The 21,664-nt window shown below is 50.0% G+C and overlaps 8 protein-coding genes across 8 annotated transcripts; 6 read left to right on the forward strand and 2 right to left on the reverse strand.

Moving 5' to 3' along the window:
* The first annotated feature begins 258 nt into the window (after window positions 1–258).
* Window positions 259–1,962, forward strand: GGS25DRAFT_153023 (DExH-box splicing factor binding site-domain-containing protein). Its single transcript, XM_049256414.1, has 2 exons — window positions 259–305; window positions 459–1,962. The coding sequence occupies exon 2, from the start codon at window positions 547–549 to the stop codon at window positions 1,660–1,662; it is 1,116 nt and encodes a 371-aa protein (XP_049120729.1). The 5' UTR covers window positions 259–305; window positions 459–546; the 3' UTR covers window positions 1,663–1,962.
* A 1,198-nt stretch (window positions 1,963–3,160) lies between these two features.
* On the forward strand, window positions 3,161–5,617 carry GGS25DRAFT_478801 (S-adenosyl-L-methionine-dependent methyltransferase). The gene is made up of 4 exons (XM_049259971.1): window positions 3,161–3,445; window positions 3,594–4,080; window positions 4,137–4,888; window positions 4,948–5,617. Exons 1-4 carry the CDS (start codon window positions 3,329–3,331, stop codon window positions 5,170–5,172), a joined length of 1,581 nt encoding a protein of 526 aa, XP_049120730.1. The 5' UTR covers window positions 3,161–3,328; the 3' UTR covers window positions 5,173–5,617.
* Window positions 5,618–5,821: 204 nt separating this feature from the next.
* On the forward strand, window positions 5,822–11,081 carry GGS25DRAFT_478802 (uncharacterized protein). The gene is made up of 3 exons (XM_049259972.1): window positions 5,822–6,960; window positions 7,016–9,484; window positions 9,551–11,081. Exons 1-3 carry the CDS (start codon window positions 6,221–6,223, stop codon window positions 10,701–10,703), a joined length of 4,362 nt encoding a protein of 1,453 aa, XP_049120731.1. The 5' UTR covers window positions 5,822–6,220; the 3' UTR covers window positions 10,704–11,081.
* Window positions 11,082–11,575: 494 nt separating this feature from the next.
* On the forward strand, window positions 11,576–12,936 carry GGS25DRAFT_153072 (NAD(P)-binding protein). The gene is made up of 2 exons (XM_049256416.1): window positions 11,576–12,743; window positions 12,796–12,936. Exon 1 carries the CDS (start codon window positions 11,691–11,693, stop codon window positions 12,657–12,659), a length of 969 nt encoding a protein of 322 aa, XP_049120732.1. The 5' UTR covers window positions 11,576–11,690; the 3' UTR covers window positions 12,660–12,743; window positions 12,796–12,936.
* On the forward strand, window positions 12,911–14,157 carry GGS25DRAFT_153067 (uncharacterized protein). Its single transcript, XM_049256415.1, has 4 exons — window positions 12,911–13,174; window positions 13,247–13,633; window positions 13,717–14,078; window positions 14,136–14,157. The coding sequence occupies exons 1-3, from the start codon at window positions 13,161–13,163 to the stop codon at window positions 13,766–13,768; spliced, it is 453 nt and encodes a 150-aa protein (XP_049120733.1). The 5' UTR covers window positions 12,911–13,160; the 3' UTR covers window positions 13,769–14,078; window positions 14,136–14,157.
* A 662-nt stretch (window positions 14,158–14,819) lies between these two features.
* On the forward strand, window positions 14,820–15,262 carry GGS25DRAFT_518849 (uncharacterized protein; the record flags this gene model as incomplete). The annotated part of the gene is made up of 2 exons (XM_049263603.1): window positions 14,820–14,985; window positions 15,192–15,262. The coding sequence occupies 2 exons, from the start codon at window positions 14,820–14,822 to the stop codon at window positions 15,260–15,262; spliced, it is 237 nt and encodes a 78-aa protein (XP_049120734.1).
* A 420-nt stretch (window positions 15,263–15,682) lies between these two features.
* Window positions 15,683–18,652, reverse strand: GGS25DRAFT_478810 (general substrate transporter). The gene is made up of 5 exons (XM_049259973.1): window positions 17,989–18,652; window positions 17,503–17,861; window positions 16,852–17,411; window positions 16,416–16,784; window positions 15,683–16,336 (listed from the first exon to the last, which is right to left on the reverse strand). The coding sequence occupies exons 1-5, from the start codon at window positions 18,070–18,072 to the stop codon at window positions 16,020–16,022; spliced, it is 1,689 nt and encodes a 562-aa protein (XP_049120735.1). The 5' UTR covers window positions 18,073–18,652; the 3' UTR covers window positions 15,683–16,019.
* A 1,220-nt stretch (window positions 18,653–19,872) lies between these two features.
* GGS25DRAFT_529563 (uncharacterized protein) lies at window positions 19,873–21,168 on the reverse strand. Its single transcript, XM_049265296.1, has 2 exons — window positions 20,781–21,168; window positions 19,873–20,693 (listed from the first exon to the last, which is right to left on the reverse strand). The coding sequence occupies exons 1-2, from the start codon at window positions 21,035–21,037 to the stop codon at window positions 19,904–19,906; spliced, it is 1,047 nt and encodes a 348-aa protein (XP_049120736.1). The 5' UTR covers window positions 21,038–21,168; the 3' UTR covers window positions 19,873–19,903.
* Window positions 21,169–21,664: the final 496 nt, after the last annotated feature.

Consider the following 21,664-nt stretch of genomic DNA (forward strand, 5'->3'; position numbering starts at 1 on the left):
TCATGGAAACACCCAGTGTTCATTTGCAGAATTGCCCCTCCTTCCATTTTTCCAATCAGAACAGATACTTATCGGGTCTCGGCTTCAACTGAACTAACTCAGAAATACATAATACATCAATGATATATACAGTATTATACATAGTAAAGTCAGAATAATTAAAAACCTCGGACCCGGCTTATTCACCGACTGATTTCTATGCAAATTTCAAGCGGTCTAGATGGTGCTCTCTTAGAAGAGCATAAATTAATACATAATGGAATTCCAGAGCACCAGTGAAGCTGAGTTGAACTAGTAATACCTAGGTACTAAAAGTACATCGGACTCCAGAGTCGGCACGGGATACTATCGTAAAATGCTAAGCCACACAGTCACTAGCCACATAAGCACAGCCTAGTCATGTGGGCCCTGTTCAAGGTTCAACACTAATAATTCTAGGTTGACGTCGCATTTCAAAGCTTCCAAGTTGAAACTCCCTTTGACTTTACGTCGCATTTCAACTCCCAAATCCTTCATTTATCCTTCACCATCTTCTTTTTCACAAACATGACTGAACCAGCTCCGAGGATAGCTATCAAGTTTGGCACATCCTCCTCGTCATCGAAGCCAACCAACGGAGCAAAGAAACACCAGGCTCTTCCACATCCACCATCTACACTAGGCAAGCGTGTTCGGCCACGCCATGCGCTTAACAACGACTCAGATTCTGGCAGCGACGACGAAACCCAGAACGGCAAACACCAAGTAGTGACAACCATTGGTGAGGATTGGATTGGGTCTGATGCGAAGAGACGGAGCGTGAAAACAGATAAGGCTACGGGAGCCAAAACGCCCTACGTAATCACTGGTCACACGAATCGCGACTGGAAAGCGGAGTTAAAAGGAAAGAAAGTCGTCAAAGATGGATCGCCACACCGAAAGGGGACGCCATCTCACGATTTCGTAGAAACGGAGCCAGCCGATAAGGACAAGCAAGTCAAATGGGGCTTAATGGTGACCAAGAAAACGACACAGGCCAACACTGAAGAAACAGATGAGATACGATTAAACGAACAGCAATCTACTTCAATCGAAACTGCGACGAATCCTGAAGATAGCAAACATGATGGTCCCCAAAATCGTGATATTGAAGAAGGTGATGCCATGGATGCCCTGCTCGGCAAGAAAAGGAAGTCTGCAAAAGAATTGGTTATCGAGGACACATCAAAACGCAACATGTCTGTTGCCCAATCCGAACAAGACGCCTACCGCCGCAGAATGGAGGAAGCTGCAAATGTTTCCACGATAGAAGAGTATGACCAAATTCCTGAAGGGGAATTTGGGGCGGCTATGTTGCGCGGCATGGGCTGGAACGGCGTGGAGCACGGTTCGAAGCCTAAAGAAGTCAAGAAACGATCGCATTTGATGGGGCTTGGTTCAAAGGAGGACGAGGAAATTAAAAAGGGAGAATTAGCCCGAAAAAATGGGCATCGTGAGCGAAAGCCCCGACTCAACGAGTATCGTAGGGAGAAAGATAAGGAGAGGCGGGATCGTGATGAGCGCCGCGGCGACAGCTACAAATCAGAACGTGAACGCGAACGACAAAGCCACAGCCATAGTCATAGCCACCGTGATAGGGATCGGAACAACCATAGACTTCCTGAGCGAAGCCACAGACACTGAGAAGTAGCAGTCATTACTTTTCTACCCCCCTCGAAAAGATGTAAATCGTGGCTTTTGGTCATACTCTTACCCTACAAATGCCCTCACTACGTCGCCGATTCCAAAGGCCCTTAACGATCATATCATCACGGCCCAGTTTTCTTCCTCCAAGATGTTGGATGTTCGGGGTGGATTCTTGAGTGCATACTAGGAGAGGTAAACCAAAATCACCCACGGCCCTGATACCCAATAATATAACTTGGAATAGGAGGCTATTAAATCAAGAATTGGGTCAAGAAGCTAAATAGCCACCTAACTACCTAGTCGCCGTCAGGCATCCTGCTTAGCCTGTTTAATAGAGGACACAGTAGTAGGTACATATCCAATGATAAATACACTCACAAAACTAAACACCTAATATGTACGAGAGTGGCGCTGACGTTGAACCATTAGACATCGCGAAATTCGGGATAACTGATTATAGTCACTTGTGTTCTGTTGGCCGAAGTCCAAAATAAACGTACCTAAAACTAACCACAGGTACAGCTACATAATAAGAGGAATTTTCTCTTCCCCCCCATATTTTAACTAGCTTCAATTTTGAGGACGACGGCTTGCACGCAGACTGCGCGCTCACCTCAAGCCATAGTTGATCTATTCAAGACTGGGTAATGATTCAGAGAACAAGCTAATACTAACTAGTCATGTATTGTTTGCTTGTGTCAATCATTCTCTCGGCTGTTATGGGTGTGAAGCAAGCATGTGAGACTACTATTGGGTTTACCCCTTTTCTAGATAATTACCTAGAAGGTATTAATGTCCTAAGCGTGCTTAACGCTGCTTTGAAGAGCTCGTGCGCTACAACTAGTCTGCTAATGTAGTATCGACCAGCGGACACTGGAGTGACTGGACAGGATAATTTTGATGCCAAGTTACCACTTGAGAGGTGGGTATGTACGTATATCGGCCTCTACTATGAGCTACCTGCATCGTACAGGTGTTCATGTAATTTCCCAGCTGCGAAGAATGTATATTCTCTAGCTAGGTATAGTTATAGTATTATTTGAAGATATTGTTGAGATATCAAGGTAATGGTAATTAGATAAATGTAGGTTCTTAACTGTTCTAATCTTGCTCACCGTTTGAGGGTTGAGTTACCAGGTATTGAGGCCAGGTATGAGGCCAGGTATGAGGCCAGGTAAATAGGCTTAGGTAAGAAGAAAAGCAGGGTCTAAACCTCGATAAAAGAACATTCTTAGTGCGTACTACTAGCACCTACCTAGTAGCTTGCTAGGGAGCTGCTAGGGATTTGCTAGGGATGGTAGATTAAGTAGGTGGGGGTTTCACGTTTGAAGCTCTAGTGCAAGAATATACTCCACTATTATTACAACGGAACGGCAACCGACGTGGCCCTAGCTTAGATATCCAGCCACTCAGAGGTATCAATTCGCATAGGGGTTATGCAATTTTGGGGAATTAGAGGCAAGGCGGTCTGTGAAAGTGGGTAACTCTTCCTTGCAAGAATCTCCCCCCCCCGAGGCTTACGACAGATTAAAAAAAAAAAAACGACCTCGATGGTTTTCCCACAAATTCTCTTACCTCACATACTGAAACCTACAAAAGACAAAAAAGACATTCTATCTCCAAGTCTGCTAGAGCCAGCACCCATTGGCTTTGCAGCTTCAAGATGTCGAAACCTCTAAGTGTCAATGGGAGCGAGTCTGAGTTCGAGTTCGTCGAAACTCCAAAAGCTCCTACTCCTACTTTTGAGAAGTTTGAGGAATGCGGTGTGCGAACTACCTCGGTATGTGTTTATGTCTTTGTACACGTTTTACTTACCACACCAGCTTTCATTACCTACCTACTAGGTAGATAGATTGCTTGCTCAAACTTCTCGAATTCACCAATATTGAGTATATCTGAATATATCGACTGACAACTATCTTTTACAGTACCCGTCCATTAAGAATGGCCCTCTCCCAGCAGACTCGGCGGGCTCTGAGAGCTTCTCCAATCTCCTGCTCTTTTCCTTACTCGGTGGCGTCCCGCTCTGGATGTCCTGGAAAGTTGGAGGCGGACTAAAGACAGCCATATTCTTTGCCTTGTTCACCAGTATTCCTATTCTAGCTGGTTTCTGGCTTACCGTCTCTTCTATAAGCCCTCGAAAGAACGAGAAGGCTAAATATCCCGGACGACCGGTTGAGCACTACCTTACCTTCAAGAAGCAATCCGATAAGCTCAAGTATCATGGCAGAAACAAGATCCCTTTGGAGACCTTCTATGAGATGTATTTTGACGGAGATGTCGACTTCAACGGCGACTGTCTCGAGGTTCTAGAATACAGACACGACTGGGCGAGCTTCCGCTTCACGTGGGGTCTCTGCAAGTACTTCCTCTTTGGCATGATGCCGGAGGTTATCATGCATTCACGAAGCCAGGGTAAGAATCTACAATGATTCCTATTTAAAGAGGACTTTTAGCTGACTTTACCAAAGACGAGGAACAGGTCCGTGAACATTACGACCGTGGTGATGACTTCTACGGCTGGTTCTTGGGCCCCCGTATGATTTACACTACTGGTGTCATTTCGGATATCAACAGCGAAGAAACTCTAGAACAGCTCCAGGATAACAAAATGGCCATTGTTTGCGAAAAGATCAACCTACAAGAGGGCGAGAGGCTGCTGGACATTGGTTGTGGTTGGGGTACCCTAGCACGCTTTGCCAGTGTCAACTACGGCGCTCACGCTACTGGTATTACTCTTGGCCGCAACCAAACTGCCTGGGGCAACAAGGCTCTCCGCGATGTTGGCATTCCCGAGGAACAAAGCAAGATTCTGTGCATGGACTACCGAGATATCCCTGTGCCGGAAGGCAAATACCACAAGATCACCTGTCTGGAGATGGCTGAGCATGTCGGTGTGCGCAAGTACGGTACCTTCTTGAAGCAGGTTTACGACATGTTGGATGATGATGGTGTTTTCTTCCTGCAAATCGCTGGTCTCCGAAAGCCTTGGCAATACGACGATCTTATCTGGGGTTTATTCATGAACAAATACATTTTCCCTGGCGCTGACGCTTCAACACCCCTCGACTTCTTCGTTGGCGGTCTAGAAGGTGCTGGCTTTGAAGTTAAGGGAATCGACACCATTGGTGTGCACTATTCCGCGACTATGTGGCGGTGGTACAGGAACTGGCTAGCCAACCGTGAGAAGGTCGAGGCTAAGTATGGAAAGCGATGGTTCCGCGTAAGTTTCCAACGCTTGATTATATGGAGATGGAGCTTGCATTTGCTAACAAACAATAGATCTGGGAATACTTCCTGGCCATCTCTACTATTGCTTCGCGACAGGGAACTGCCACCTGCTACCAGATTGTTCTGGTCAAGAACATCAACTCGACCCACCGCATTGAAGGTGTGCAGACTCAGTTCGCCTTGACCGGTGCCCTCAAGAAGGCTATGGCGAAGGTGGATCTCAAGGCATGGGCTAAGACTAATGCCGACCACTTTCCTACCTCGACGGCACAGTAAGGTAGGAGAAGGCGAATAACGAGAGTCTATCACACTAGGCTATTACTAGGCCAGTCTCCCAGGTAATAGCAAAGCAGTACCAACTCATCTGCGAGCAGATTTGATGCTACAACTTTGCACGGCATGGATGATGAGGGTATCGGTGGAGATGCTAGTAGTGGCTTGACACAGGCGCGAATATGGACAGAAATACAAAGATATGTGTCGAATAATGGAGGGCCTGGAGGTGAAAAGGGGGCGAGGACATGATGCTGTTAATATTGAGGGAGGGTACCTCGAATGTGTGAATGAGTGGACGACAAGTGAGTGGGCATAATGACTGAGTTACGTAGTTAACGTAGTTAATGTTGATACTTGTCTTGTTATCCATGAATTACCTACTGGTAGCCGCTTCATTGGTATGATGTACTCTATCTGATGAGAATTTCAGGGTTGTTCTACTTAAGTGCATTGCAACATTGAGTTTAGTATGTACATACTAGTATGATACTACAGGTGAGTGTGTTTAACGTTATGCATAAATACCTAGGTGCAGATTAGTGTGTGAGGCTAGGTGCAGTGTAGATTAGGCACATGCAAGTATGAGAGGTGAGAGGCAGCCATTGAGTTTTGTCTCTACTTTTAAACCTTGTACTGGCAGTCAGTGTCAGTCACCAGTGGCAGTTGAAATGCACCGCTCAATCAATTGAATACCCAAGGGGTACAACAGTACATATGGTACCTAAGCTCGGGGCATCGGGCCCAAGCCATAATTGGACGAGATTTGAAGTCCCAAGGTTGGCAAGGTTGGCTGGTACAACCAAATTAATGCCAAGCCACTCCTTGTCCCATTCTACTTGATTTCCTTACTCGAGCTGCTTCGTCATCTGCAACCAACTTTCTGATCTTTTTCTTTAACAACAACCTACAAACATTATCGTCGAAGAAGCACATCTTGGTCCACTTGGACCTATGTATCTTTGCACTTAGCGACTTAATTCTCCATACTCATACTTGATTTGCTTTTGCTTTTTCTTTCTTTTTCTTCATACTCTGATTTGCTGTCGCCATGTATTCCAACTCCAATTCGTTCATGGGCGGCAATAGTTTTCGTCCTGGTCAACAGCAATATGGCAATACTTACGGGATGGGGGCCGGTGTTCCAGGTCAACAGCCTCAACCTCAACAGCCTCCTCCAGGACAGCAGCAGCCAGGCCCCTTCGTACCACAGCCGACAGGTTTCGGTCAAGCTCCCCTCCAGCAGCAGTATACAGGCTACCCAGGTGCTCAGAATCTACAACCACAGCAAACCGGTATGCCGCAACATAACCCAGCACTCGTAAATCTCCAATCCCAGATGACTGGGTTCCCAGGCCAAGCCCCTCCACAGCAGAGCTATCAGACAGGCGCTCCTCCTCCAGTGCCACAAATCCCCTCACAATTCCAGAGTCAATACAATCAGCAGCAGTCGCAAAACTCCTTTTTGTCGCCAAATACGCAAGCCCCCCCTGCTTCTGCGCCGGCTCCAGCACCGGCTCAACCAATCCAGGCTCAGCCAACAGGCTTCAGCGCAATGGCTGCTTCTTTCAAGACTGGCGGTGCTGAAACTCAACCTACAGGGCGAAGGGCACAAAAGCCTACAAACAAGATCCCGAACATCCGCTTATCCTTCATTACGGCCCAAGATCAGTCCAAGTTCGAGACGTTGTTTAAGTCGGCTGTTGGTGATGGAATGACAATGTCTGGAGAGAAGGCTCGGGATTTGCTATTAAGATCAAGATTGGATGGGGATTCGTTGTCGCATATCTGGTATGGCGCCTCATCCTCGCTTCTTTCCAGTCAATCATCTAACCTTTTACCACAGGACACTCGCGGACACCACTCGATCAGGCGAGTTGCACTTCCCAGAATTTGCATTAGCCATGTATCTCTGCAATTTGAAGATGGTAGGCAAAACTCTTCCTGGAGGTCTGCCAGAGAATATCAAGAACGAAGTTTCGAGCATGGTCGATATCATCAACTTCAGTATCGCAGAAGAAGCCGGAAGCTCCGCGAATGCTCCCAACACAGCGGATTTCACTAGACAGAGTACTGCGACTCCACCGACGATACAACATCCCCAACCTGTACAATCCAACTCCCAGCTGCTACAGGCGCAGTTAACTGGGTTTCCCGGCCAAGCAATGCAGCCTCAACCGACTGGATTTCCCGTAGGTATGATCAACTCACAACCAACTGGATACAATGGGCCAAGACCGCCCATGCCACCCATGCCTACGGGCTTCCCTGGAGGATTGTCACCCGCAGGCATGGCTCCTCTCAATGCGCAGCCGACCGGACAACCTGGACAATGGGGTCTCGTAAATGCTCCTGCAACTGGGCTTCCTAACATTGACGCACTACACGCCCGAATGATGCCGCAAGCAGGTCGCGAGCAACAGAATTACACTACCGCTGGGTTATCTGGCAACGCGGTGATTCCCTGGGCTATCACAAAGGACGAGAAGACTCGGTATGATCAACTGTTCCGAGCGTGGGATGGCCTAGGCAAAGGCTTTATTATGGGAGACCAGGCCATCGAAATCTTTGGCCAGAGCGGTCTTGAGAAAATTGACCTCGAGCGAATTTGGACACTTGCAGACAACGGAAATAAGGGAAAGCTTAACTTGGATGAGTTTGCGGTAGCTATGCATCTCATTTACAGAAAGCTAAACGGCTATCCTGTTCCCAATGTTCTCCCTCCCGAGCTCGTTCCGCCCTCCACTCGCAATTTCACCGAGTCCCTCGGCACGATTAAGTCCATGTTAAACCAGGAGTCGGATTTCCGCAAGACGTCAGGGGCTTCATTGCTTCCTCAAAAGACAGGTGTTAGCTACCTAAAGAGTCATTCGTTCAGGGGTACCGCCGCAGGAAGGAAAGATGCGACCGTATTCAAGAATAACGACGATGACGTTGGATACAGATCGAGTGCGCGACGCAGGATCGGTAACCATTCGCCTCGGCCAGAATCTCCGTCGTCCGTGACATCCAATGACGAGCTTTCTCTCGACCAGTTGAGAAAGAAGATTCGTGAAAAGCAGGTTCTCCTAGATGCAATGGACTTCAAGGACGAAGCGGCCAACGAAGAGGATGATATTCTTGATAGGCGCGATCGCCGGGAAGCTGAAGAGCTTTATCGTCGCATTAGACGCATACAAGATGATATCGACGCGCACCCGGATGCGGCTCTTGCAAGCGGCGATTCCGACGCCGAAAGGAGAGCTCTAAAGCGCCAGCTACAAAATCTGACTGATAAAATCCCAGAACTAGCTTCTCAAGTTAGAAAAACCGAAAAGGCCATTGCCGACGCGAAACTTGAACTTTTCCGACTCAGAGATGCCAAGGCTCATCCTGGTAGCGCCTCGAACATTATCGGTACCGGGCCAGGTGGTTCAATCACCGAATCCGACCGCCTCAAGGCTAGGGCTAAAGCTATGATGCAGCAAAGGACCGCTGCACTTACAGGCAAGAAGGTGGACATCGGTAACGACGACGACGACGCACAGAAGCGAATGGAAGAAGAGAACCTCAAGATACGAACTGAGAAAGAGAACAATGAGCGCATGGTTCGTGACGTGGAAGACAGCGTCCGCGAGTTCTCGCGGGGTATCGAAGATAACCTCAAGGAAGGTAGCCAAACTTCAGCCAACGAACACGAAAAAAGGAGATGGGAAGATGCTCTTGGTGTTGAAGATGAGGTTCGGGATTTTATCTTCGACTTGCAGCGTTCGAGTCGGGCGACCCGGATCAGAGCACAGGACCGCCAAGGCGGGCGAGCGTCCACAGCCGAACCTGTGAAAGCAGAGGCTCCCCCAGTTCGGGTTGATAGTCCCTCGGCAACTCGTACTGCAACGCCTCCAGTCAGCCGGTCCCCCGCGCCTGGCGGCGGGTCATACGCATCATATAAAACTCCTGAAGAGAGAGCAGCGTTCATCAAGCAACAGGCTGAACAACGTATGGCTGAACGTCTAGCGGCTCTTGGGATTAAGACACCCTCTAAGCCTGGAGAGACTGCCGCCCAGCGAGTGGAACGCGAAAAAGCAGAAAGGGCGGCTAAACTCCGCCAAGCTGAAGAGGAAGATGCACGACGCGAAGCTGAGCGACAGGCGCGCATTGCTGAGGAGCAAGGTGTTCCTCCTCCTGTAGCCAAGAAACCACCTCCACCACCTTCCAGGAAGGGTGCCAAGAATGAAGATGCCCGGAAAGCTGATGAAGAAGGAGATGCTAAGAAGGCCGAAGAAGAGCGCCTATCGAAAGAGCACGAGGCACAACAGCGGGCGACCCAACAGATGGAGTAAGTACATCGCTTAAGTCTTTATCCCTTAACTTCTATTCGCAGATTACTAACCTTTGGAAACAGAGATGAGGCCAGACAACAGGAAGATGAACTTGCTCAGGAGCGTAATGCTGCATCTGCGCGTCTCAAGGCCTTGGAAGAACAAGTGCGCCAAGGCAAGCTCAAGAAAGAAGAGGAGAAAAAGAAGAAGAAGGCTGCTGTAGCCGAAGCAAAGGAGAAGGAGGCGAAATTGGCTGCTCAACGAGCTGAGATTGAAGCTGCTCGCCAACGAGAACTCGAGCTTCAGCGACAACTGGCAGCCATGGAGGACGAAGATTCCTCGGATGATGATGAAGGGCCACAGCAAATCACTCCTCAGGCATCCACTCCCACTATTGGTAGCAGTCAGCTAGGTAGCCAGGAGCTAGAGCGGAAGGCCACGCCGCCACCCCCTGCCCCTGCAGTCTCCGTGGTGTCTCCTCCTGCCATCGCCAGTCCGCCATCCGAGACGGAGAGCCGCAACCCCTACCGCCGTATGCTATCACAGTCTTCAGAGCCTTCGGTATCTTCGCCTCCTGCTCCGCCAACTGCTCCCACTCCGTCCGCACCACCGCCTCCCCAACCAGAGGTTTCTACGAACCCCTTCTTCCGTATAACCCAGGAATCTAAAGCGCCCCCAGCTTCTAGAAAGCGACCCGACACGGACGACGAATGGGGTTCCGGAAATGAAGAAGACTCGGACTCGGACTCGGACGATGACCGCCCTGCTGCTGGTGCTGCGCAGTTGGCATCGCTACTCTTTGGTTCCATGGGACCCCCTCGACCTCTATCAGCCGCAGGGGACAAATCTACTGTCGCATCACCAGCTGTGTCTTCCGCTCCATTTAGCCCTCCCCCTGTTGCGCCAATTGGAGAAGCAGCTGGATCTCCAGCAGCTCCCCCGCCACCCCCGCCAATGCCAGAAGGAAGCGCGATCAGCGGTGCGCCGCCGCCGCCGCCGCCTCCAATGCCAGGCTTCGGAGCTCCAGGAGGACCCCCTCCTCCTCCACCGCCGATCCCTGGTCTAGCTCCCCCTCCGCCACCACCGCCACCGGCTGGAGGTGATATGCCACCTGCTCCATCTGGCGGTGGCAAGCCGTCCGGATTCCTAAGCGAGATCCACATGGGCAAGGCTTTGAAGAAGACGCAGACGAAGGACAAGAGCGCTGCAAGTGTGGCGGGCCGAGTCTTGGATTAGGGTAAGAGAATTAAGCGGCCCTTCACTAAAGACGCTACCTGAAATCACGATCACGCACACGTTGTAGAGTTGGGGATGGGGTTGATTAGATTGTATGATTGAGTGTTATCTTATACGCAAGATGTCTTCCATTGGCTTGTAGCCTTAGCTTGCAGCACATTACCATCAACTCTGCTTACGAGTATGGGTAGAAAGATCGATTTCGCATGTTGAATAATAGTATATTGAATAACAGTATACTCTTTGTAACCTGTAGCCAGTGCGTTTTGATTCTACAATGCTACGAGAATTATTCGGACACGAGATGTGTTCTATTTATAGGATACTCATTACCCCCTAAACAGGTAGGTATCTACCTACATAATACATTATCACTTGTACATCTAAGTGGGCGCCGTCCACGATATATTGAGTTGAGCATTACTAAACAATAACACAATTATCACAAGGATCGTCGTCTACATTCTTTTAGGTTCGGAATTAGTCTTCTATTTCCGCCCTGACCCACTACTGTACCTTACAAAGTCCCTAGGCACCTGCATAGGCGACGTCAGATCAGACGACACACAACTTAAACTGTTATGCGTGCCAAGCCGTGAAATAAGGGTAGCAGCTAATCGACTTGGGAAACCCCCTGGATCATCGGATACTGGGTGATGGGATTTTATATTTGTCAGCGGGCCCTTTTGTTTTGGTTTCTTTTTGAAATATCTTTTAATAATCAGGTATGTACTAACCTAGGTATAAGAGTGGCATACATATAAGGCTTCGATGCGGGGGGCGAAGAGTTCGCTATGTTGGTGAACCTCCCAGAGCTATTAGGTACCTAGGGTAGGCAACATCTCAGACACTAAACACCTAGCCTAGGTTAGAGACTTGAAGAAGTCCTAGAATATACCTATATATATATATATATATATTACACCTGCCTAGGATATCCCCCCCCCCCCAAAAAAAAAACAGTGCCTAGGTACCTTATCAGCCACCATGACGGACCCATCAACCCCCCCATCCGTCCTCATCATCGGCGCCGGCGAGCTCGGCACCGCCGTCCTCGAGGCGCTGGCCAAGCACCCCAAGCGCAACGGCGGCAGGATCGCTGTTTTGCTACGCCCGCCTACCACCACCACCATCACTGATGACCCGGCGAACAAAAAAGCAAAGGTAGTAGAACACATACACTCGCTAGACGCCACCCTCGAAACAGCCGACGTGGCAACGGCTTCCGTCGCGGACCTCGCCGCCGTGTTCGCTCGCTACGACGTCGTGGTCGCGTGCGCTGGGTTCGGGTTGCCTGCTGGCACGCAGGTGAAGGTTACGCGGGCGGCGCTGCTGGCTGCGTCGGCGGGGAAGAGGATGCGGTACATCCCGTGGCAATGGGGCATCGACTACGACGTCGTCGGCCAAGGCAGCGCGCAGGATCTGTTCGACGAGCAGCTGCAGGTGCGACAACTCTTGCGGTCCCAGTCACAGCTAGGCTGGACGATCGCATCGACGGGCTTGTTCATGAGCTTCCTCTTCTTGCCGGCCTTCGGGGTCGTGGATATAAAGGGGGAAACGGTTAGGGCGTTGGGGGGCTGGGATAGGAAGATTACGCTTACGGCTGCGCGGGATATCGGGAGGATGGCGGCGGTGGTTGTTTATGAGCCCCGCGGCGAGGAGGAGGAGGAGGGGGTGGTTTATGTGGCGGGGGATACGGTCACGTATGCGCGGGTTGCGGAGTTGGTGGAGGGGAGGTTTGGGGGGGAGTGGAAGAGAGAGGTTTGGACTGAGGAAGGGTTAAAGGAGAGGCTAAAGGAGAATCCGGAGGATGGGATGCTCAAGTATGCGAGTGTGTGGGCGAAAGGGGATGGTGTGGCGTGGGAGATGGAGGAGACGCTGAATAGGAGGCGCGGGGTCGAGATGATGGGGTTGGAGGGATATTTGAGGGAGATGGCGATGGGTGATGTTGAATAGAGAGTTCCGAGAGCCTCGATAAAAGCTTCACAACTGTTAGACATGGACTTACATGAAGTTGAGATTCAGGGGTTATATTCATAGGTATAACAGGTTCTCCGACCTCAGCCCTAGATCATCACTGATGCGCTCCTAGGAACTTCCAATCTCGAATACCTATGAGCCAAGGTCATGCGTACACGTAGTCTTTGAAATCTGCACTTCCCCTATCACTATGGCCCTGCGGCACGGTGATGCGGTATCATTTACTTTCGCGCACAGCGCCGCAAAGACACGTCGCTAGCCCTGTCGAGGTTTCTTCCTTTTCATACCTACATGATACCGTGACTAAGGAGATTCATCTCTTGATATTGATCAATTCTCACATCCCTGTGAGAATCATTCGCAAGATGCGGCACCTACCTACGTGAATGTTCCATAGGATACCTACTGGTATTCCGTAAGGCGTAGCATACATGGTACAACGCATGTGGATAAGGAAACTAACTTGGCTAATGGGTTATGAGAGGATCCTGGTGAGTATGGCTCACCTCTATACAGATAAATATTAGTTGGGCTCCCCGTTGTTAATACCTAGGGAGAGGTAGGCTACGGTTACGATATATCGCGATCTCAACTGAAGTCCTTCTTTCCGCATCGCTCCATCCCGTCTATCTACCCACCCACACCATCATCATCACCTCCACCATGCGACTCTCATCCTTCACCTCCATCCTCGCCCTCGCCGGCGCCCACTTAGCCTCCGCTAGCATATCAACAGCCACGGCCACAGCAACGAAGACGGCTGTAGTAGTCGTAGTCGGCACCAGGGTGATCGAGTACCCACCGACTACCGTGCCGAAGGAGACAGTCCACACGGCGGAATGGGAGATGATATCAGAATCTGAATGGCCTACGGCACCTGCGTGTTCGAAGACGGGGGTCTGCTATGGCAAGGAGGTCGAGTGTTCGGGGACCAAGACGCTGCTCCAGAGGTATGGTGATTCGATGTCTTGCCACAAACCTTGATCTATTGCTTTTTTTTTTTTTTTGCTAATGAGAACGATTACGGATATAGTTGTGGTATTCAATGCACTCAAACAGCTGCTCCGACAACCTGGACTTGTTAGGGGTAGGTACCCAGTAGCCTATGCTTTCTTTGGCTTAAGGGTACAACGGCATACAAATATAAAACCACTTATTAGTCTCTCGATATAAAGCATCAAGTACGGATCTGAATGGAGTGGAACTAAAAGTACTCTGCATATGAATAGCTCGGCTCGGTTATCTGGTTTACCGTAGCTATTCCTGGCTTGTGTGATGTACGGAATAGTGACACATCTGGATCTAGATGCACATCTTGGCAATTCTTCACTGGCGCATCATGAATAACTACAGCATTGCTATCCACGTCTTCTCTTCCAGTGTCTAACTACCTAGGTACACATGTGTAAGCGCATCCGTATGGTTAACAGGTTAATATGTGCCCCTACCTAGCAGAGTTCATCAACCGCTCTTGAAATAGACACATACACTTATAGTCTCCGAGCCCCATCAACTCCCAGACATCGCGTGCGTGTAGTGCTAGCACTACAGTAGGGTTGCGACAAAACACCATGGCGATCCCACGGCTTGGCTCGATCTGAGGCCCTTGGCGGCAAGTCTTGGCAGATGCTGCAGCAAGATTCATAACCGGATCTCATAGTGAAAGGGCAGCATCAGATCCTAGATTAGAGTAATTTTTTTAGATGCTTGATCAGATCTTTTGAGATGAGGGGGTTTCGTTTGTTTCTGGGGTAGAAAATGTGTGTCAGATGCCTAGGCTGGTAGTCAGTAACTATCGGTATCTACATGTTCATCCGAGATCTCGAATCTCATAACTATCATAAGAAACAACCTACTCCCCCATCTCGACATACTATCTTCTATTTTTTTTTTTCGTCAGCTGGTCTTCTTCATCCTAATTTACATTATAATATATATAGTTATTTTTTTTTAAGAAAGTGCACAGGTGCACTATATCTTCTCTCCTTTGGCTACCTACACAACATCTCACCTCCACAACTAACTATCTACCAGCTCGAAACCCCAGCCGTCTATATACCTACATCACCCAGCATACACCCAAGACAAACACATCACATCAAACACCTATTTCCAAGATAAGAAAAGAAAGACACAATGAAGTCCGCCCTCGCCCTCCTCCTCACCACCCTCGCGGTCCTCGCCGCCGCCGCCCCTCTAAACATCAACCTGGGCGCCTACTCGCCTGCCCTGGTAGTCGGCGATGGAGCCATCGGGTTCCACGGCGAAGAAGCAGAAGGAGGAGGAGCGGCTGCCGCGGAAGGTGCAGCAGCGGCTTAAATCAAAATCTCTTCTGGGTTGAAAACCCGAAAAACCAAAGAGACGACTCGAAGCACAAAAATTTACGAAAAAAAAAAATAAATAAATAAAACAACGAAACGGGCCGGGCGGTTTATGGATATGTGGTTACCCCGTTGCTATGCTATGCAGCTAGCAGTCCGTTTATACAGAACACGACGATGTCCCTAGCGCAGGATATTGTTGGTGTCGTGGGGGTTGTTCAGACATCACGGGAGGAGCAGATGCGAGGATTTCGGTAGTAATACCTATTTATCTATATGAGGAAAGCTATGTAAGATGAAGGAATCCAAGAGGGACAAGATCGTGTGTGTGGGGGGGGAAGCTTGTCGAGCACAAGAGATAATGCCAAGCGATGCCGAGAAAAGGAGAGTCGAGATCGTTTCACCACTGCTACCACCACCACTGCGTTTCGTCTCAGCCTGTTTAAATCTCTCTCTCTCCGTTTAAAGTCTTCAGATATAATAAATGGCCCTTCTAGGAAACTAAAAATAAATTGCTTCTTCATACTCTAGTGAATCGTTTCAAGTCTGCTTTTCCATCTCTAGATTTCTAGCTTCGTCCTTCTCGCCTCCCGCCATCAATAGGGGTCGAGTATCATTTGAGTGTTATTAGATGCCAAATTTAGCACATGCAGCTGTACATATAGATAACATGTCGTATCGCTGTAACTATTCAATCAGATTTAGGCTATATTAGATATATATCTAGGTAGAGGTGAACGACGTTCACCTAGGTATCAATGTTTCTTCTTCTTCTTCTTATCCTCCATATAACAAACCTCCACATCTACTAGGTATCTATCCGAACGTCGCTCTACATAAATGGTATCTTAGATCCTCGTCGATCTCGAATAATAAAAAAGGGGGTTAAAACTCGAGTTAACGCCAACATCCCTATTTTTACCCCCATGCTGACGCTAATATATCCAAAAAAAAAGGTCCCGTGGTGCCTAATAATAATATACCTGGGAGTTAGACAGTCAACCTGCCTAGGTAATCACTGGGATGCATTCCCCTCGCTCTCCTCCGTATGGTGCACATCCCCCGCCTTATGCGCCACAGGGTGCGTCAGGACGCCAGCCTCGGGATCGACAACTGCCTCGCCTCTAGCGGCAGCTTGCACGAGCTCCGGCTTCTCGGCCTTCAGCCTCTCGAACGTCTTCTCGGCGTCCCAGACCCAGGGCGTGGGCGCCGCGAACAGGAGATCCATCTCCTCCAGCGTGCGGCGGGCGGTTTCCGGGTAAAGCGCCCAGACGATGGGGATGGCGAGGATGTTGCACGCGCCGAAGATGTGGAGGGTTGCGGATCCGATGTCTGTTGGGCTTTAGTTAGGAACGTCCATATATAGTAAACAGGAAGAGTGGGTAAAATGAGAATAACGGCCACGGCTTACTTTGGAACATAATAGGGCACAAAAGACTCAACCACGCATTGCCAATAGACCACCCCACAACACCCCAAGCATTACCTTTAGCGCGGACCTGAAGCGGGAATATCTCGGCGGGATACAGCCACGGCACCGTCAACCACGTCGCGCCGAACACGGAGGTGAAGATGAAGACGAAGGAAGCCGCCGCCGCTCCGTAGGAATTGGCCTTGCTGATTTCGCCGTTGGCAGTTGCTTCTTGGCCCAGCTGGGAAAAGGCTCCGGCGAGGAACATGGCGACGCCTTGGCCGAAAGCGCCCCAGTAGAGTGTCCATCGGCGACCGATGCGGTCGAGGGTGAAGACGCAGATGAGGGTCGCGAACATGTAGAAGATGTCTGTGGTTCAAAGTTGGCAACTGATATTTCGCAGTTAAGAAGTTGAAAGGGGGGGGGGGAGACTTACTGTTCAAACCACTGATCCACTGGCTCTTAAACGTATCGAACCCAGCAATGCGGAAGATCGTAGGCGCGTAAATCGTAACTCCCGCAATCCCTACCCACTCCTGGATAATCTGCAGCCAAATAACCAGCTGCACGCGGCGGCCCGTGTGCAGCTCTCCAGAACCGATGCCAAACAGCATGTCGACGTACGAGTTCCCCTTGCTCTCATTCGTCTCGAGCTTGACAATGTTGCTGATATCACTCAGCTCCGCCTCGGCCCTCTCGCGGTCCTCGCCGGTGGACCCGCGCAGGCGGTGGAGAATGAAGCGGGCCTCCTCGACGCGGCCCTCCTTGACGAGCCAGCGGGGGGACTCGGGGAAGAACCAGACGGCGGCGAGGAGCACGAGCAGCGGAATTATCTGAAACGCGATGGGAAAGCGCCAACGGATGGGCGAGTTGCCGTTGTCGATGAAGGACAAGCCGAACTCGAGCCAGTAGGCGACGACAACGCCGAAGATGTTCAGCGTGAACTCTATCGCGATGAATTGCCCGCGGGAGGTGTGCTCTGCGGTTTCCGTTGCCCTGCGCGAGTTAGTATATCACATGATTAGATTCGGCCCTGTGCCACGCCCGTAGCAAACGAGTTGACAATGGGGTCAGCAATTTGACTCACCACACGGGAACAATCGCATTAAGAATCCCAGTCCCGATACCATTAACAGCGCGCGCGCAAATCATCCAGTTGTGGTTCATAGCCGAGCACTGCAGACTCGCGCCGATGATAGCCCACACCGCTCCGAGCGCGATGGTCTTGATCCTGCCGATCTTGTCGCCGATCCAGCCGCCGCCGAGGCAGCCAAACAGGGTGCCGAGGTAGTACACGGAGACGATGCCGCCCTGCAGCAGGCTGTCGGTGATGATGGGCTCCTCGGTGACGGGGTCGACGTGGCCGAAGCCCATCAGGTCGATGTAGTCCTTGGCGTTGTTGACGCCGCCCATCATGCCTTGGTCGTAGCCGAAGAAGAAGATGGACTGTAGAAGGTCAGTTGGCTTTTTTTGTCTTTTTCTTTTTTCTTTTTTCTTTTTTTGGGGGGGGCGTGGGAAAGGTGATGGAAGACAATGCGGGATTTGGGGCGCATTGAATTAGGGTAACACATACCAGCGCAGCGATGCAATTGACCGCGATGAGAAGCTGGCGCTTCTCGAGGAAGTTGGCGACATTGAAGCCGGGAAGTCTCTCCATCTTGTCTTGGCCCTTCTTCACATAAGCATACTTTGCGCAAAGTGTCTCTGTCTCGAATCTTGTCGGCGACAAGGATGATCGAGGTTTTCTCTTTCCAATCTCTCGATAGGGAGGGAAGAAGGGGAGGGAGGGAGAGAAAAGGAAGTGAAGAAAGGAAAGAGAAAGGAGTGATCTACACCTATATATACTAATGTAATATATACCTATATACCTATAGGTATTAGTACCTAACCCAGTAGTTGGTTAAGTTCAATGTTCAATGCTCACATTTTACCACGATCCTTACCCACGATCCTTCTCACCTTGCCTTGCCTTGCCGGTGTCTAACAAAGGCTTAACCACTCTGACGTAGTGACCTCCATAGCTAACCCCAGTAGTCCAGGAATTGTCTCCGGCTTTCGTCGTGTCTCGTGTCCGACATCGAACCGAGGGGTGGCAATAAGGTGCGTACTTTACCCATTACATGCAGGTTTAAGTAATAAGCATTGGGACGGGACCGTCAAAGAATGCAAGGTTGAGATGGGCTAAGCTCTGGAATGCCGTGAAACCCCGCAGGTATAGCATAGTACATCTACTAGGTATGTAGTTAACAAGAAGACAGACAGGGTCAGAGTTGGGGAAAACGAGGGGAAAAGACGTCCACGTCCCCCCGCTCCCCCCACGGACCTCTTCATACCTAACCTAGTAGTAGGCTAACCTAGTACAATACCTTAAACCATGTACGGGTCCTACCCCTTTTCTTTCTTTCTTTCTTTCTTTCTTTCTTTCCTTTCAACATTGATGAAATAAAATCTCACATAATAGTTAAATCTCAATCTTAAAGACTACCCTCGGGTTACTCAGTTAAGTTAGAGGCAATCCATTCGCTGATAACTAACTTATAGCCGCTCCAATCAAAGCGTGAGAATAAGCCGGGGAAATCTTATAGGGGCTTTTAGTATGTAGGTTGCCTAAAAGTAGTGCCTACTGAAGCCCTAACCCAGGTTAGAGGGTTCCAAGATTATTACTGCGCAGGTGATTTTCATATAGTTAGTTATTCATACCTATGGCTACCTACCTGAGCACATGGTAACTAACAAAACATAATCAAGACAGTAGTACAGCACAGCATGCGAGCAAAGTCAAGGGCTCCAGGGCTGGCTGGGGCTTAACCATGACGGACCACTAGACAGTTTAGACAACATGATGCCATTAGCTTAATAATTTCTCTCCTGAAATGTGAAGGAAACGAGACCAAGCAGGCCATCCGAGGTCGGGCAAAAGGAGCGAGAGTCACATGATGCATACCTACCTACCTAGGCACCTACATACCCCCTTAACGACATCAACAAAACCACGACAACTTTCGTGAAATATCCATACACCAAAAGGTGAATGCCTAATCGCTCATTACATGTCATGTCTCTTGTTTATATCACCAGTTATAGGTACCTAACAAAACAAAACGCTTCTAGTAAAACCCCGACAATTTATGATTTGGTTGGTACCTAATTAGTTTTAAGAGCTACAGACTAATAATAATATGACTAATAATAAGAATGAGCAGGAGCATGAGCATGAGACTGAAAACAAGAACGAGAATACAAATTAATATCTATAACTATTTCTTCCTTCTTAGCACCGCTCGCTCCTTCGCTCACTCGCCCCGCAAGTGTAGTTTACCCAGGTAGGTAGGTACGTAAGGTATTAGGTGTAAGTTGTAAGTTGTAAGTTGTAAGTTGTAAGTTGTAAGTTGTAAGTCCGCTCAATCATCACTGGATCATCCCCCCTTTCCCCCCTAACCCCAACACCATCTCCACCCCTCCTCACCCTCAGCTACACGTCTCCAACCCTAACCCTCCATCTCCATCTCCCCCTCCGCCTCCGTCCAAGTCCTCGACGGGTCGCGGTACCAGTTCTCCGGCGGATCGCCAAGACACTCTCCGAGCGTGACGGCACGGTACCCGCGGTCCTCGAGCGTCCAGAGCATGTGCGGCACGAGCACTTTCGCAGTCCACTCGCGGATGTCGTGGCACAGCACCACGTACGACCCGTTGCCGCGGCCGTCGACCGCGTCGTCGAACGTGCGCGCCGCCGCCTCGATCTCGGCCTCCGAGTTGTGCGAGTAGTCCTTCGTGTCCACGTTGTACAGCACGACGTGGTAGCCGAGCGCGCCCAGGTCCCGCTGCAGGCCCGGGTCGCGCCACTCCGCGAACGGCGGCCGCATGTACGTCGGGAACATGTTGATGATGCCGTTGAGCGCCACCTCGTTGTACAGCACCTCGTTGAACCGCTCCTCCGAGCTGAGGTTCGCCAGGTGCTGGTGCGTCCACGTGTGCGACCCGACCTGGTGCCCCTCGAACACCATCCGCCGCAGCATCTCCGCGTACATCGAGCCCCCCTCCTCGTCGATCCGCCGCCCTAGCATCTTGTTGTATCCCGTCACGAAGAAGGTCGCCTTGGCATCGTGCTTGGCTAGCTCGTCCAAGATGCGGTCCGTCCAGTACCACGGGCCGTCGTCAAAGGTCAGCGCCACCTGGCCGGGGTAGAGGCAAGTCCGTATCACCCCGTGGCCCCCGTACGGCACAATGCCGTGGTGGGGGCGCGGCGTGTCGTAAAAGGGCCGGCCCGCAGGTATGTCACTTTGTATAGGGTTAGCCGGGTTAGTACCTAGGTAGGCAGAGGTCCATGATGTGATATGAAAACGACAAACGCGGCGTGAGACCTACCCGAGCTTTCCCCTACCGGCAATCCGGGACACCTTACGCATCCCTGTCACGGTAGCATTCGGGGGGTTCTTAGGCTTGGGGTTCCAATGTTTACCTCCGTCACTAATCTCGCATGCAATCAAGACCAGGGCAGCGATGAGCATCACGATGGGAATGGCAATCAGGGTCTTGAGCATGTTGATCCCTAGCTTCTCCCATTCCGTCAACTTTCTCCGCTGCCTCTGTCGCGGCAGCAGCGGCATTCTTCGCTCCGACATCTTGAATGAATGCTTACTTGCTCGAAGCGTGCGAGCAAATAATAGGGCTCAAAAAGGATATAACTTCTCGTGTCAAATACCAGGAAACGTGAAAGTATACAAATCAGGTGACGAGAGAGGATCAACACTAGATAATTGCTAGTTAAGATATTGAGTGACTTCAAGGACTTCAGAAGATTATTGTGAGTGTATGCGTGTATTTATGTGTCTCTGTGTTGGGAAAGCCGCCATATGTCCAAGCTAGAATTCATGGCAGGCATTGACCATTTCATACTGTAGGTAGGTAGGTATCTGGCAGGTGCACAGTCTAAACTGCAACACTATGATTTACTATAGCAACTTCTCTAGGTAAACTGGCTCAATTATTCTCTTCAGGATGGTGTGGTCTGATGTATTGAACACTCTTTCCAGTTTTGCCTTTCCATTCCCCTCCCCTTACCTTCCCCCCCCTTTTCTCACTATTCCAACTAACACTACCCGAATTTTGTTGAAACTGATAGCTGTAGCTTGGAAAGGTACCGCAGAACTCGCGGAATTTCAAAAAAAAAAAAAAAGGGGGGGGGGGGGGGGGCTTAACCTTCGTGGCGGTTACTTTGAAGTACCTAGGTATATAAAATCCAACCATTG

Source organism: Hypoxylon fragiforme, assembly GCF_022984875.1.
Source record: "Hypoxylon fragiforme strain CBS 206.31 chromosome Unknown GGS25scaffold_2, whole genome shotgun sequence".
Taxonomy (NCBI): Eukaryota; Fungi; Ascomycota; class Sordariomycetes; order Xylariales; family Hypoxylaceae; genus Hypoxylon; species Hypoxylon fragiforme.

Bases quoted from the DNA above. Each gene is read 5' to 3' on its own strand.
- GGS25DRAFT_478810 (XM_049259973.1), bottom strand. From the start codon at position 18,072: ATGGAGAGACTTCCCGGCTTCAATGTCGCCAACTTCCTCGAGAAGCGC. The intron at 16,785-16,851 runs GTAAGTCTCCCC...TTTGAACCACAG, and splicing joins GTGGATCAGTGGTTTGAACA to ACATCTTCTACATGTTCGCG. The intron at 16,337-16,415 runs GTAAGCCGTGGC...AAAGCCCAACAG, and splicing joins GTGCCCTATTATGTTCCAAA to ACATCGGATCCGCAACCCTC.
- GGS25DRAFT_153067 (XM_049256415.1), top strand. The intron at 13,634-13,716 runs GTATGGTGATTC...TTACGGATATAG, and splicing joins ACCAAGACGCTGCTCCAGAG to TTGTGGTATTCAATGCACTC.
- GGS25DRAFT_153023 (XM_049256414.1), top strand. From the start codon at position 547: ATGACTGAACCAGCTCCGAGGATAGCTATCAAGTTTGGCACATCCTCC.
- GGS25DRAFT_478802 (XM_049259972.1), top strand. From the start codon at position 6,221: ATGTATTCCAACTCCAATTCGTTCATGGGCGGCAATAGTTTTCGTCCT. The intron at 6,961-7,015 runs GTATGGCGCCTC...CTTTTACCACAG, and splicing joins GATTCGTTGTCGCATATCTG to GACACTCGCGGACACCACTC. The intron at 9,485-9,550 runs GTAAGTACATCG...CTTTGGAAACAG, and splicing joins CGGGCGACCCAACAGATGGA to AGATGAGGCCAGACAACAGG.
- GGS25DRAFT_529563 (XM_049265296.1), bottom strand. From the start codon at position 21,037: ATGTCGGAGCGAAGAATGCCGCTGCTGCCGCGACAGAGGCAGCGGAGA. The intron at 20,694-20,780 runs GTAGGTCTCACG...CCCTATACAAAG, and splicing joins GCCGGTAGGGGAAAGCTCGG to TGACATACCTGCGGGCCGGC.
- GGS25DRAFT_153072 (XM_049256416.1), top strand. From the start codon at position 11,691: ATGACGGACCCATCAACCCCCCCATCCGTCCTCATCATCGGCGCCGGC.
- GGS25DRAFT_478801 (XM_049259971.1), top strand. From the start codon at position 3,329: ATGTCGAAACCTCTAAGTGTCAATGGGAGCGAGTCTGAGTTCGAGTTC. The intron at 3,446-3,593 runs GTATGTGTTTAT...TATCTTTTACAG, and splicing joins GCGGTGTGCGAACTACCTCG to TACCCGTCCATTAAGAATGG. The intron at 4,889-4,947 runs GTAAGTTTCCAA...AACAAACAATAG, and splicing joins ATGGAAAGCGATGGTTCCGC to ATCTGGGAATACTTCCTGGC.